The sequence below is a fragment of the Cupressus sempervirens genome, chromosome 8 (assembly GCF_028749045.1).
Source record: "Cupressus sempervirens isolate cs-2001-9-10 chromosome 8, ASM2874904v1, whole genome shotgun sequence".
Lineage (NCBI taxonomy): Eukaryota > Viridiplantae > Streptophyta > Pinopsida > Cupressales > Cupressaceae > Cupressus > Cupressus sempervirens.
This window is the reverse complement of record NC_143125.1, coordinates 742956142-742970873: the sequence shown is the minus strand read 5'-3', so window position 1 is coordinate 742970873 and position 14732 is coordinate 742956142. Positions and strand designations below refer to the sequence as shown.

At 34.4% G+C, this 14732-nt stretch overlaps 1 protein-coding gene across 2 annotated transcripts in view; it reads right to left on the bottom strand.

Moving 5' to 3' along the window:
• The window catches only part of LOC149544556 (transmembrane protein-like protein), a 293089-nt gene that overhangs the window by 136618 nt on the left and 141739 nt on the right, over nt 1–14732 (bottom strand). For both annotated transcript variants that reach the window (XR_016355061.1, XM_089795187.1), the window contains exons 6-8: nt 1481–2305; nt 477–1018; nt 183–247 (exon numbers count right to left, since the gene is read on the bottom strand). Coding sequence is in view for 1 of the 2 variants with exons in the window: in XM_089795187.1 (XP_089651313.1) it covers nt 183–247; nt 477–1018; nt 1481–2305 (1432 nt within the window). In the remaining variant the exon portion in view is untranslated. The remainder of the gene's footprint in view (nt 1–182; nt 248–476; nt 1019–1480; nt 2306–14732) is intronic.

Below are 14732 nucleotides of genomic sequence, written 5' to 3'. Positions count from 1 at the left end.
CATCATTCAATTTTATCTCCATACTTATATCTAAAATATTGGACACATACTTGTACTCAATTACAAATGTTCAACATCATTCAATTTACTCTCCATACTAATATATAAAATACTGGACATATAGTTGTACTTAATTATAATAAAATAGCCATACAAATGTGTTCATCAAGTAGTTCATGTACCTTGAGGAGAGATGAGCTCTTTCGAACAATCAAAACCTCCATGAGTTCGGTCACAATAACAAAAACTGTAGTAATGAAATGAAAATATATATTAAGACGAGAAAAATCATTGGGAGAAATTCACTTGTTAAGCGCTACCATGCTAAGATGAAGCACTCATAATGCTGGTTAGATTTCCATTAATATTGACTACTTCAATTTGAATGGTAAGAAATTCCATACAAATCACAACTGAAAAGGTGTTGAAAATTGTCGTCAAGGAAACATGCAAAATTCTGAGGTGCTGTTTCAAACCTGAATGAAGTCAGTCCACTTTCTTCATATTTATGGTGGCAAGTCCCATGTTTGGAACAGTGATTCGGACAGCCCTGCAATGAGACAGACATCGTAACTTGCTGATTATGCACACTGAGATTATGGCCTGGGGATCGCCTTAATCCTAAGCCCCACATGCCTTCATGTGGGTAGATAATATTCAACTGCATCTTTGTCCGCTTATTTGCATTCTTTGAGGTAGTAGTTACTGAGTTTTCTGCAGAATCGGTAACATTTACATGGTAATCCCAAACATGACGACTTGGAAAGTTTCCAAATCTTGCATATATGTCCAAAGATATCATAGAATATGTTCTGAGTTCAATAGCTATGACTCCTCCAGCTGCACCATGAGGCACTTCAAATAGAAAAAATGTCCAAATGTCTTGACTGGCTTCAACTGTGGAAGACTTATTGAAAAAGGTTTCAATAGGAAAACTGTCAGACTTGGTAGATTCCTCTTGACTGATTGGCAGATAATGAGATTCCAGTTGAAGATTGTCTCCCACCTTTTTGACTCTCTGAGTATAATGTTGTACAAGATGTCAATGATGACTCTTCGCTCAAGGGAGATATTATTCTTTTATAATTTTTGTGAACATAATAAAACACATACACTATAAGCCCAACCATAAAAGCAACATCAAACTGAACTATCAAGAAAATAGATCATGAAGAATAGATTAAAAAACGACCAGCATGCAATAAAAGACTACAACAAAACAAAGATGAGGCACCCTCAATTTATTTTAGCATATCCAAATTTATCTTAGGAAGGATTAACAAGTCGTCACATTTGTATACATTGATAGAACTAATCTTCTAGTGCATTATTAAGCCAGAACAGGAAGAAGAAACAACTAGATAGAATCAAACATCCCATGCAGAAATAAAAACCATTTTTTCTGCCTACAAGAATCATTCAAGGGATTCCTACTGAGAAATTATTCCATACAAAACAGGAATAATATTGTATTTCTTACCTTAAGTGTATTAACATCCCATCTGCAACCATCACCGGCCTTTCCAAGGCTGCAGGAGTATATCCTCCACTTCAACACAAAGCAAAGTGTTTCCTCTTCCTTTTCCTGATTTTGTGCTTCAGACTGTTTTGATGTGTTTGAAAAATAAGCACCAATATACCACCAACCCAGCTTTGGGAACTGAATAGGTAAAGAAGATTGTCCTACAGGTAATGAATATTCATATAATGTTTTTTGGGGTAATGAATTGTGTCTGACATAAATTGTTGCTTCTACCTCAGTCTGCTTTGTGTTATCATTTGAACCATTATGTATATTCTTTGGTTCAATGGCAGAAATGTTAAGGTTCTCATATTCAACCATAATTTCCAACAAGGAACTGATGTCCACAATTTCTAGAGCAAAAAACTTCCATTCCCCATTTTTTATGCACTCTTTTCCTTGAGAGTTGGAACATATTATTTCATGTTCTGTAGATTCTAACAAATGTTCTCTCTTCTCAATTTGACCTTTACCATTAGAAGTAGATATTCCCTTATTTCTTTTCCCATCAATATTTTTACTGCAGTTAAATAAGCAATTTCCTTCCATGTGTCCTAATTGTTGGGCAGAACTTTTTCCTAAAGGGTAGGAATCTCCAGTCTTCCAATGTTTCTTCCCAGGTAGAGGATTTTCATGCAAATGCCTTGTATGATTATAGAGACCAACCTGAGGGCAAGTAAGAGAATTGACTGTAGTATTGCAGTATGGCCCTCCCAAAAATGAGCTCTTGCATCCAAGAACAATTAATTCAATATCAACTGTGTAAGTTGAACCTCGATTGATCTGCAACAACAATAAAATAAATCTAGTTAGTGATCAAAATTCTTAGCTTTTCGAGTTAGAAATGTCATAGACAAGAATTTATTACTTTCAGACAAAATTTAAGATTTATCTAGGTGGCCCATGTATTGATAACAAAGAGCTGATTATCCATTAAATTGTTCATTTGTAAACTTTACTATAGATGTCATGTAGTTTAGTTCCACAACTGATACTAAATCTTATGCGAAAGAGAAAGTTACACACTTGGTAGGTCCTCCCAGGCATTATATGCTAATATTAACTGGATTTGTTTTACTTGTCAACAACATTATTTATTTTGATAAATAAAAAATTACATTGATAAGGAAAGTATTTAGAGTAAATAGGAGCAGGTTTAAAATCATGCTTATCAAATGGATATTGCAAGGCAGCTGTCAAACATTGTACACAGCTGTATTTAATGCAGTAAAATAGAAGGTCAGTAGTAATAGTCTTTTAAAAAGAAATGACAAAACAGTTGTTTCACACAGAATTATGGTTGGGGAAAACATAGAGATCTGGAGATATGACAAAAATATATACATTAAACAAATGTAGAATCAATCTGAGAAAATGAAAGAGCTGGCTTGAGCTACTGTTTCCATTTGATGAAGTGGAGTCAGCTGTCTTTTTCAAGTGATTTCTTGCCAGGGATTGATTACCATGACTTGCTAACCAACCAACTTGCTAATCAGTCCCTTGGTGCACCCCCATTGTTCAAACTTTTTCTTCAAAGCATCTAGTGTTTGAGTGAGGCTGAGAGTTTTGTTTTCTCTTGAATAATTCCCACGATATGATAAAGGGTATTTTCTAATAGAAGTGGTGAATTTAAGGCGTGCTGGATACACTAATGATTGAATAACTATACTGTGTTACAAGACGCACTAGAAATGTGCCAAAATTGGGAGTCCCATGGAAAGGTGCTTGAAACGAGGGCCATAAACATGAGAGTCTAGTTAGACTTGCCAAGTCCACAATACTTGCCAGACTTGCCAAGCCCATTCAAAACACTTATGTCAATTAGAAGGTTAAAAAGATGTTACATCCCAAATTTTGCCCTAAGTTTTAAATTGATCATAGCCATTGGTTTAATGAATTATTTCTTTCCTGATCATGTGAAACAAGTTAGTTAATTATAGACGTTGTATCAATTTATTTCCTTCTTGATCATGTGAATCAAGTTAGTTAATTATAGATGTTGTATCAAATTATTCTTTCTTGATCATGTGAAGAGAGTTAGTTAAATATAAACGTTGTACCAACTGATAATGAGTTATTTCATTCATGATCATGTGAAATGAGTTAGTTATTATAGACGTCGATGAAATCTATAACTGTCATTAGTTGATCGACAATTGTTTGTTTGGAATTTACGATTAATATATCTTTGAATTGATGTCTTGGCGAGAATGCTTTGTTTGGGTGATTGCAGGAAGAAGACTGAATAGAGGGGAAGCATTGCTAAACGGGATCATCAAAAGGAGATGATTGATTGGTCCAGACATCAAGATTGACAGGTTTGACCTAAGACTACCTTGGAGAGGATGTGGAGACTTGACAACATGTTGCATTATAGGACCGCATGAGCTATTAGAAAAAATATCTAATAAAACTTAAATAACCTAAATTAAAAATATGAAATTCACACCTTTAAAGATTTATTATTTCAATTTATTATTTAATCATTATCATACATTCTCAAATACAAACACATGTATATAAAAATGAGGTGACACCAATAAATTATAAGTTTATACTTTATAATCTAATGATGCCACTTCATCAATACATAAACATGAACGTTTATAAGAATGCATAATAATAATAAAATAATAAATTAAAACTCTTCAACTTCTTACTCTTTCCCTCTTTATTTCTTTCTTTTAAAAATTCGATTTGAGAGGAATTCGAATGGCTTTCTTTATAACTGAAGGTAGCTGAAGAGCCAAGCATCACTTTTAATAGAGTCTCCTTGATCGTATTTGATATAACATTTTCCTCTCTACATTTTTCCGTAACTATTTCTCATTTTTTGTACATTATGGCAAGAGAAGAGAATCTGAGATTTTTATTGGCCTCAATAACCTGCCCTCCCATTTCCTTCATATTCTCGTCATTACCTATCTGCAAGGATAGAGCTAGGGAGTGCGGAGCCCAATTCTTTCTAGCCACGGGAGTAGGAGCAGACTGGTATAAGTCACCCACAGAAGTCGGAGCAGACTGTTATAAGCTACATAAGATATGCTGTGTTTAATTGAAAACATCTTGAATCCATTACTTTATTTTAATCTTTATGCCATACTACGCAGAGTTCTTCTATAATCCTCTTTCCATTTTTAAGTAAATTCTAATGCTGAATCATATACAGTCTGTATGGTGAATGCATATATACATAACATAGCTTCCTAGACAGAATTCATTGGGTCAGATATCATGTCATATGCTATTCATTTGAGATTGTATCAGCCATAGATATGGAAGAAAGAAAATTATAATGATAACCATGAACTAATGAACCTATCCGAATTTACTTCTAATCTTTTTATACATCATGCAAATAATATCATGGAGACCAAAAACCGAGGAAATCACTGGCAAGGATGCCATTAATGGTAAAGAGGTGAAGATAACCTGCAAGAATCAAGATTGGAATTAGTTAACTAAGTAACAAACATATTTAATAGCTCATGCATGTCCTAATGATGAAACTAGTTGTCAAGTTGAGTGGTGGAGATCGGGTTTACGAACCCAACTTTGAAATCCTTGGTTAAGGTAGATAAAAGCAGATGTGTCGAACATGAGATCTCTTTTGTTTGTCCAAATGCTTCAGTTATTCAAGAATAACTGATGGGACACTCAAACCACCAAATTACTCAGATAGCTGGACCTAAGAACATCTCAAGCCCAATCCCGAGAGAGGGAGGGTTGTTCTATTAAGTTAGGATGTGTGGGGATAAGTATGGTCCGTGGTTGGGAGGTTAAGCCTATGTCAATGCTTCTCCTCTCACCAATGTCGAGGCTTGATCGACAACACGATAAAGGGAGTTCTCCATCATACTTGTATATTTTTTTGCACTTAACCATTGGATTCATGAAAGCATAAACAGATAATGTAGAATATATGCAAGAATATGTTAGATGTTTAAAATGGTAGTTGTTACTTTATTTTCAATTGAACATATTGGATTGATTTAAATGGTATCATTTATTCCCTTTGCATTCTTTGAATTTAAATGAAATTTGATTAGGTAGCAAATACTCCTTTCTAGTTATTAGTTAAGGAAGTCATTGTCATATGAAAGGGATTAGTTGTTAGTTGAATACTATTAAAATTGGTTAAGAAAGTTCATATGTTACAAAAGAACACTTCAAATTGATATTCATTGCATTTGCAAGCAGTTAATGAGGGAAAAAGAGGAATGAAGCTAAAAACAAAATCCATTAAAGAAAAAGCCAACAAACTTAGTTAGGGAGTAATTACTACTCTATGGCTTCAAGACATTTTTTTATGTATTTGAAGTTTGGATTTTTGGAGCTTGGGTGAAAACAATGAAATTATAAAAATGGCATGTGCCATGAAGGTTTGTGTGGTCTCACATCTCTTGAATTTGTCCTTAATTGTGGGGTCTTGACCCCTCAACTCTATCTTCCATTGTAAAAGGGAGTGCACCAAGGGCATTGCCACTAGACCCTTAGAGAAGTGCTACCTATGCCCTTACAAGAGTCATTATCCCTAAACACCTACAAAAGGCATTAACCATTGACCTTTATGTGAACTTTGGAACCCCACTCCAACTTTTGAAAGCAAAAAAGTCCCAATTTTTAGCAGGGTCCGGCAGTTGGCTTGGTTAGTTCACCATCACGACCCTTGTGAGCTGACAGTGGGATTTGAGGGTCTTAGTTGTGAGGTTATAGGCTTTCCAATAGTCTATGGTGTGTTTTGGCTCCATTTAAGGGACTTACTATTTATAGTAAGTCAAACTGTTGGTTCCAATGAGCTCCGTTAAGTTAGAGGAGTTGAGTGATCCTTTCAGTTTTTATTTTAATCTTCTAGTTTGGGCTCCAAGAATCTTGGAGAGAGTGTCTATTTATAGTAAGTCACCCCATCAAGTTCATTTGTCTTCTTTTTTCATTAGGATTACTCTGGCGTTGTCGAATTTCGATTCTGATACTTCTAAAGTTGTTCTTGCAAGATGGGTGATTTATTATTATTATTCATCGAAATATGTTGAAGTTTCTATTTTGTTGGTATTGTATGTTTCTCAACTTCAGTATCATAGCTCGTAGGGACCAGGTCGAAAAGTTTTAAAATGTGGGCACAAGAAACAATGGCCTTGTGTGTCAGAATATTATGTTATGGTGGAAAAGGTCATTTTTGGGAACCAAAAATAATTAATAAATTATATTATGACACTTTATTATATTTTAATATTATGGAGTTTAATTGAGAAACTTGTGCCATTTGGAGATTATAAATATGAGACCATTTGATGAGAAAAGCATCTGATTATTTGATTATCTTATTTTCTTCTATTGTCTTGGTGACACTTTTAAGGCTCTGACTTTGTGCGCTTGCTGAAGTATAAGGATTTGGGATCTATAGTTGAAGTATTGAAGATTCAATTCTGATAATTATTCTAAGATTGCTTGGCGAATTGGGTTGAGGTATACAATTTTTCATTTCTCCTACTATATTAACTATTGCTATGGAAAAGTGTTCTTTTTTTTGCTGCTAGAGGTTGTTCTGGAATTTGTGAAGGGATTTATGGGAATTGTTATATTAAATTGTGTGCTGGTTAATTTGGAGTTGGTTGAGCACCCATTTATATTTGTTGCTAGATATTATTTTCTTCTTGCACTTTGAGAGCAACATTTTCCATGTCTATAGTTACATTTGTTGGTTGAAGAATTAATTTGCTGCAACTAGTCTTCAATTTAGAGGGTTTCAAGGCTTGTCTCACCTATAAGTTCATGGATAGTAACTTCTAATTTTTTCTAGGTATTGTTGATTTAGAGAATAGGGGATATATTATCAACTCAGTTGTTGGTACTTTGTGGAAATACTCAGTATCTAAGTTGATATTAAAATCTAGAATTTTCAGCTGTATATTCCCTATGTAATATCCAAATATTTGAGTTGAAATTATTATTGCAATATCTTCTATTTTGCTGCTATATTATTGTATCAAAAATTGCAAAACCTGAAAAACTAAAAAAGAAATCAATTCTTCAACACAAATTGTTTGCGGGCCAGCATGGCTCATTGCAAAAAAATAAAAATCAATTTGGTCCATGTTGGATGGAAAGAAACTTTTTCTATTCTAAATATATTTTCCCAATTAAATCTCAAGGAATTGAATTACACCTATACACATGGTTCACCAAGTCAATACTGATCTCGAGTAATATTACCATGGTTGTAGTAGACATATAGACTTGCCTTAGCAACAAGAATAGAACACCAAGAAGGGATAAAGACAATAAATAATAGAAAGTACATGAAAAAATTGGAAGAGCTTGATTTGGCAATAACTGCTGGAAGGTTGACAAGAGCCTTGGGCTTGGAAGTGCTATGTCACATGTGATGGTTACAATAAGGTTGAATTGTTTCTCAAAATTGTATAACAAAAATTCAACATAAGATAAATAATTGAAATACTGAATTAGAAGACTAAACGAAAGTTTTTACCTCAACCTATGTGTTAGGTGCCTAACTAAAAAATGATTAATCAATATAGTGCAATATTAATCATTCAATAGCAATGCTAGACATAAAACATAGATGGCATAACAAGAATGATCAAAGATAGCACAAAAACATATAATGCAATGTATGGCAGAATGGTATGACTTTTCATAGCATTATATTCTCCAATATTGACCACCCTTACTTTCTTTTGGCCTAGATACAAATAGACTTGATGATTCGTTAAGTCTGCAAACTGTTAGTAACTAACATCATTTGGGATCAATTGCTTTATTACTACCCAATGACAAATAAAAACATTATAGCCTAATTACTGTCTAAATCATCCCCCTCCCCACAAAATTTGTTGTCTTTTAGATGACACAAACTAGACAAGAGATATTAACTACAAAAAATTTTATTGAGAGGGACAAGGGGATGTCCTTAGAATTGGAGAGGTTGTTGGGGTTGACCCTTGTTCTAGATGGTGAAGGCGTCAATTGGCTATTATCCCGAGCTGCCTTGTTGCACCGACCATTTTGTTGACTTCCATCAACTGCCTCTTAACCTTCTCCAATTTTGTGTCCTTTTCTGTCATTCCTTCTTAAAATTCTCCATTTCTTCTACCTTTCTTGCCAGCTTCAAATTATTTTTTCCTTGCTGCTCCTAAAGTTGGTTGACTACCTCTTATAGTGTTGTTACCCTAGAATGTTCTTGCGCCAACTGTGCGTAACTTTTCTATGCCAATTCCGCATAGGCCTTCTTGTGTTGTTCAATCTGCTATGTGGCCTCCCCTTTCACTGCGTTGGCTTCCTCAAGTGATATGGTGACTTGATTGTGGCAAAGCAATAACTCTTGGAAACCACTTGCTATGCCATGGAGGGTTGGGAGGGCCCCTTTGTGGTGGTTTCTTGTTTGGAGAGGTGGTCACCAAGAAGCCAACATTTTCTCATTCTCTATCTACAACTAACCCTTTATTGTGAAACATCTTGTGACTTCCTGGTGACATTCTTCCTTCATAAACTTGACAAGCCTCTCTACTGCCTGTATCATTACCCTGTTTTGGCCGATCCCTACCTGCTCCCATCCTAGTCATGAACTCATCCATTTCTTCCATCTAGTGACCATATTCTATAGAGTACCACCCACATCATTAAAGTCTGGTCTGTCAAGCCATAGCACAATTTCCTGTATTTCTCTCGACGATTGAACTGTGCGGGTTTCTTGAGTCTCCATCAACTCCACTCAAGACTCCTCTAACCTTTTGGGTCTCTTGTAGTTGGTAGTCTTTATCACTATGACTGTTTTGTCTTCCACTACCCCTTGTGCTTGCTCGGGTGACTCCATGGGTGCCTCCACTAGCACTTCAAGTAACTATAGCTAGTTGTCTAACAAGGCATGTATATCTCCTTCGCTCACAATAGATGCCAGACCCATACCTTCAATTGTTCCCTCAATTGGTAGTATAGGAAGTGGTCCCCCTCTCTCAGTGAGTATGTCCCTACTAGCTAGAACTAATAGTAGCATACTTGTTAGTATTTGTCCAGATAACTTTGCAGGTTGGAATACTATCACCTATGGGGTAGTAATGGTATGACTCTCATCTACCTCTTTTTTTAAGTCATCTTCACTGCCACCTATAGTTGCAAGAGTGTGTTATGTGGTTGTGCTATCACTCGCTAAGGACACTACTTCTATGGCATCTGTCTCTTCCTCTTCCTGACTAGCACTGTAGGATGATTCCTCTTGTTTTATTCTTCCATTTTTGTCTTTTTCTTTTATTTTTTCATACCTACTTATTTCTTTTAATTTTCCAAATATTTCTTTCCCTTCATTTTCCCACATCCTTCTTTCTTCCTTTCCAATGTACTCTTTTTAAATTTTTGAAATATAGTTTTCTGGACATGCATACTTCGTAGAAAATTAAACATTTTTTATGGCATAGCTTCAAATTATCCTTTCTTTTCTTTTTGCTTTCCTTATTACCCTCTAAAGTTCTCTTTCGCTTTGTTCCCTTTTGTTCTATGTGGTATGTAAAATTCCCGACTAATTCGAAGTTTCTAATATTATTCTGTAAGTAAATCTCAGGAATTTTTCTATACACACTTAACAAATTATGGACATAAAGTCTAATAATCCTTCCAACCATCATAATAGACTTTGGATATTGATATAGTTTATCAATTGAATTAGGAATACAAATGCACAAAATACTGGTGAATTCAGAATATGCACCTAAATTTTAGACGAGAGAGGAAAGATATCGCATTCGTGCTCCCTGATACTTGTTTATGAATATCTATGGTCTTCATTAATATGGAAAGGGCACCTCGTTGGTAATTACTCACATGATATTGCAAGGAAAATATTTTTTTGTGCTACCTTGAACACACATACAATATTAAATATTGTATTTTTGAGGTCGATCTCCTTTGCTCAATATTCTCCGGAATTGGGAGAACAACTCACGCAACTAGTTCAACTGCTCATGTAATATTAGAAGGGACCATATAACATCATTCAGGTGTGATCATCTCTGTAAGCCAAACATTTAGACTCTGATGAAATCCAACTACTTGAGTCGCTGGCCGACTATGAACAATTACTCAATGTCTTTTCCCGTGAAGAATTTCTCCTTCCTAGTACTATTGCTCATCACCATATATCCTTGCCCAACAGTCAACACATTTGCGTGTAGGTGAGACAACTTCCACCAGGTGCAATCGTTTGTTAGAGTGCAAAGATTTCACAAGCAAACCCATCAATGTGATCAGATTCTTGTCCTCACATGACACCTCCTCTATAGTTCCTTCGTTTTTGTTATCGTCTCTAGACACAATGGAATGCCTTCCCAAACTGAATTTGACAAATCAATTTGTCTTCTTCTGATATCTCTGCCTATGGTTATCCACTAGGTCAGTCAAGGACAGACGAAAGGATTCAATCTTGTTGCTCAATAGTTTCAAGCTCAATCAATTTGAGTTCACTATTTCTGCTCTCCTTCCTCATACATCCAGAACCATTTTAAATTGCTCAAGTTTGGTAACATTCCCGTGCAAGTTTGGAACTTCTTTTTTGTCACTAAAAGAATTCCTTATGTTAATCAACATTCATTTATACTTCTCTAATATAATTAGTATACTTCCTTATGTTAATCAACATTCATTTATACTTCTCTAGTTTATATCTTGAAAATAAAGCTAATATAAAAAAATTAATTAATATTATTATATCCTTTAAAAGGATAGTGATTATCCATCTAGAGGGACATTACAATTTCCCTCCCCTCATGTTGCTTGCCCATAAGAAACTGTAAATTAGGATGATGAAGCACCTGTTCTTCCCATGTTGCATCATCCACTGGTAAATTTTTCCATTAAATTAGATACTACTTGACAGATCAATTAAACAAGTGCTTTTCATGGATATCCAAAATCTTTCTCAGGTATAGTCTCCAATTTCCCTTCTAAATCTAATGGCAGCAAGCCTGTTGATACAGCGACCTGTTTATCGAGTACCTTCTTGAGGCAAGATACGTGGAAAATATTATGAAGTCAATTGCTCTTGAATAATTTCAATTCATAAGCAACTGTACCAATTTTTCTGACAATCTAATAGGGTCCATAGAAACGGTGCTTTAGTTTTTCAGCTTTGTTACATTTAAGTGAAGACTGTCTATATGGTTGTAGCCTAAGGTACACCCACTCACCTTCATCAAAACTATGTTTTGTACATTTCCTATTTGCATAAATTTTTTGTTGATTTTGTGCAAATTGTAAGTTTTTCTTGAGGGCTTTAAAATATCCTAATTTTCTTGAAGCCAATTCTGAGCTTTAGGTACATTACTATGGGCAAAAGCAAAATCAACTAAAGATACAACATCATATCCATATAAAGCCTTGAATGGAGTCATACCAATAGACACATGATATGTTGTGTTGTAACAATATTCTCCTAAATACAACCACCGGATCCAAGCCTTTTGATGCCTAGCCACATAATTACAAAGATAACGTTCAACCCACTTGTTCACAATTTTTGTTTGCCCATTTGTTTGTGGATGGTAACTAGTGTTGTGATTCAAAGTTGTACTTGTTAATCTGAACAATTCTTCCCAAAAGATGCTCAGAAATCTGCTATCCCTATCATTGATGATGGTCTTTGGCAAACCATGTAAGTGGAACACCTCCTTGAAAGATAATTTGGCAACCCAAACTGCTGTGAACTATGTTGTGATAGCAAAGAAATGTGCAAATTATGCCAGTCTATAAACCACAACAAAAATACAATTTTTACCTTGTACTGAGGGTAAACCTGTAGTAAAATCCATAGAATACTTTCCTACTTATGTTCTGGGATGGGTAAATGTTGAAGAAGTCCTATTGGATAGGAATGCTCGACTTTATTTTGCTGACAGGTGACGCATTTCTTCATATACTGTAATACATCATTTTTGAGTCCTTTCCATGTGAATCATTCACGAATTTGTCTATAAGTTTTGAAATGTCCAAGATGTCCAGCTAAAGGTTAATAAGTGTTAATTTTCCTATAAGTTTTGAAAAGTCCAAGATGTCAATAAGTAACCTTTCTATGAAAACATAAGTGTTAATTTGATTATGACCCAATGTAATTTGTCCATGATACCACCATTCATGAGCAATTCCTTCTAAATGTTGCATATTTGATGGCTTCATCCTCCATCATTGGATTTAATTGTAGGTGCGTGTCAAGATTTTGTAACCAAGCTCTGGCAGTGATTTTACCTGACCCATCAAAATATGGAATGGACAGTTTACCAATCTTCCTTTGTAATTCATTATTATACCCGCTTTGCCCCTTATTCTTATGTTTCATACTAACATCCAAATATTCTCTAAGAGTCATTGATCCTCTAAATTCATCACTTGATTGTATCCAATCTTGATATACCTCTTCCTAGAGTTCCTTATTCGTAGGTTCTCTTTCAGGTTGTAGATTTCTAGGAGTGAAGGTTGGCATGAAGGTTCTTGTTGAAGTTGAACATTCAGGTTGTTGTAATGTCCCAATTTTTGCCAACATTGGAGTTTCAAGGATTAGCCTATTATTGTGATCCTCGTAGGCTAATTATTATGGATAGAGGGTCTTCTGAGGCAATGGCTTGGCTTGAGAGGGTCTTGTCTTCTCCAAAATTCAGTAAGCTATAGGTTGGTCTTAATTTGGCTCCGATTGGACTTCATTTTCGCTTAGTTTTGTGTACTTACTATTTGTGGTAAGTTGGGGATTGATTAAAATGTAACCTTTCTATTTTTTGAAAGAGCATTTGGTCACATGGAGAAATAATAGATGTGATTCCTATTTCAAACAACTTATCTAAATGATGAGTATTTTGGGAGTTATTATATTTTTAGTGGCCAAATTGTTATTAATTTATAGAATGACTTATTATAAAGTTATAATTTCACTTAAGTTGAGAGTTGAGTTATCATTGGAAAGAGCCATTTATTAATTAGTTAAGCCAAGTCAAGTGAAAAGCATGCTTAGATATTAATTTTCTTTTGTTGCCTTTGTGGCTTTTTCTAAGTTCTGATATTTTGTGACCCTTGCTTTAGTATAAGGGTTGAGTTTAAAAAGCTCTTGGCAATTGTGATGAAGTATACAATTAGCCAACCTCTACTACTGTATTTGTTGTAGCTAAGGAGAATAATCTTGATTATCATATACCTATTGAAGCATTTGGCAAAGGGTTTGGAGTTTTAGAATTGAGAATTGATCCTGCAACAGAGGTATTGTGGATCAATTTCTTAAGGTTTGCATTTTCCATTTCTGTCACTATTGTTGCTTGGAAGAAAGTGTGTGAAATTATGAGATGTAATTTGATTCAATGTTGATGTAAATTTAATTGAGAGATAAATATGCAGCAGTTCAGTTTTTTTTGAAGTTACATGGCATAGTAAATCAAATGCAAATCTATCATTACCATTGAATTGAGCTTGGTCATCATTAGTGTTGTTTGAAATTTGCCTAATCTTGGTGAATGTGATTTAGGTAGTCTTGGAGTTCTTTTCAATAGTATTGGCATTGTATGCTAAATGTTTTAACATAATGTCAAAAGCCAGAAATATTAGTATTTGTTAGAGCTATAGCCAGGCAGGGTTATTATAATGGTATCAAAGCAGTTTCTTGCCACCCTGCAGGAATTGGGCTCAATTTGATTGGCGCTTTGTTTTAGAGATTTGGTTTTCAGTGTTATGGATGGTGATAGGAGGTTTGGTATTCATTATACCTGTAGAGGGCATACTTCTTCGCCTAGGGATGGAGAATCTGAGATAAGAGGTATTGTGAAACAATTGGATGTGCTAGTGAATGAGCTGAATAAAAATCACAAATAGATGACTCAACTGATTTCAAATCCTAGATTTGAGTAGTGCATGATATCACTTTTTCAAAAAGCGAAATGTGATGATATAGTTGCAATACTTAATTTTATATGATGTATAGAAGTTAAAATATAACTATACCTTTCATACTCCCATATTGACAGAAACATAACCCTTTTAAAACTTATAGTCAAAAATCAATCAATATCTTAGGGATTCCATAATGTATTCTTGAAAATCAAGATACGTGTATATATATATATATATATATATATATATATATATATATATATATATATATATATATATATATATATATATATATATATATATATATACTCTATCATTTATCAAATAAATTAATTAT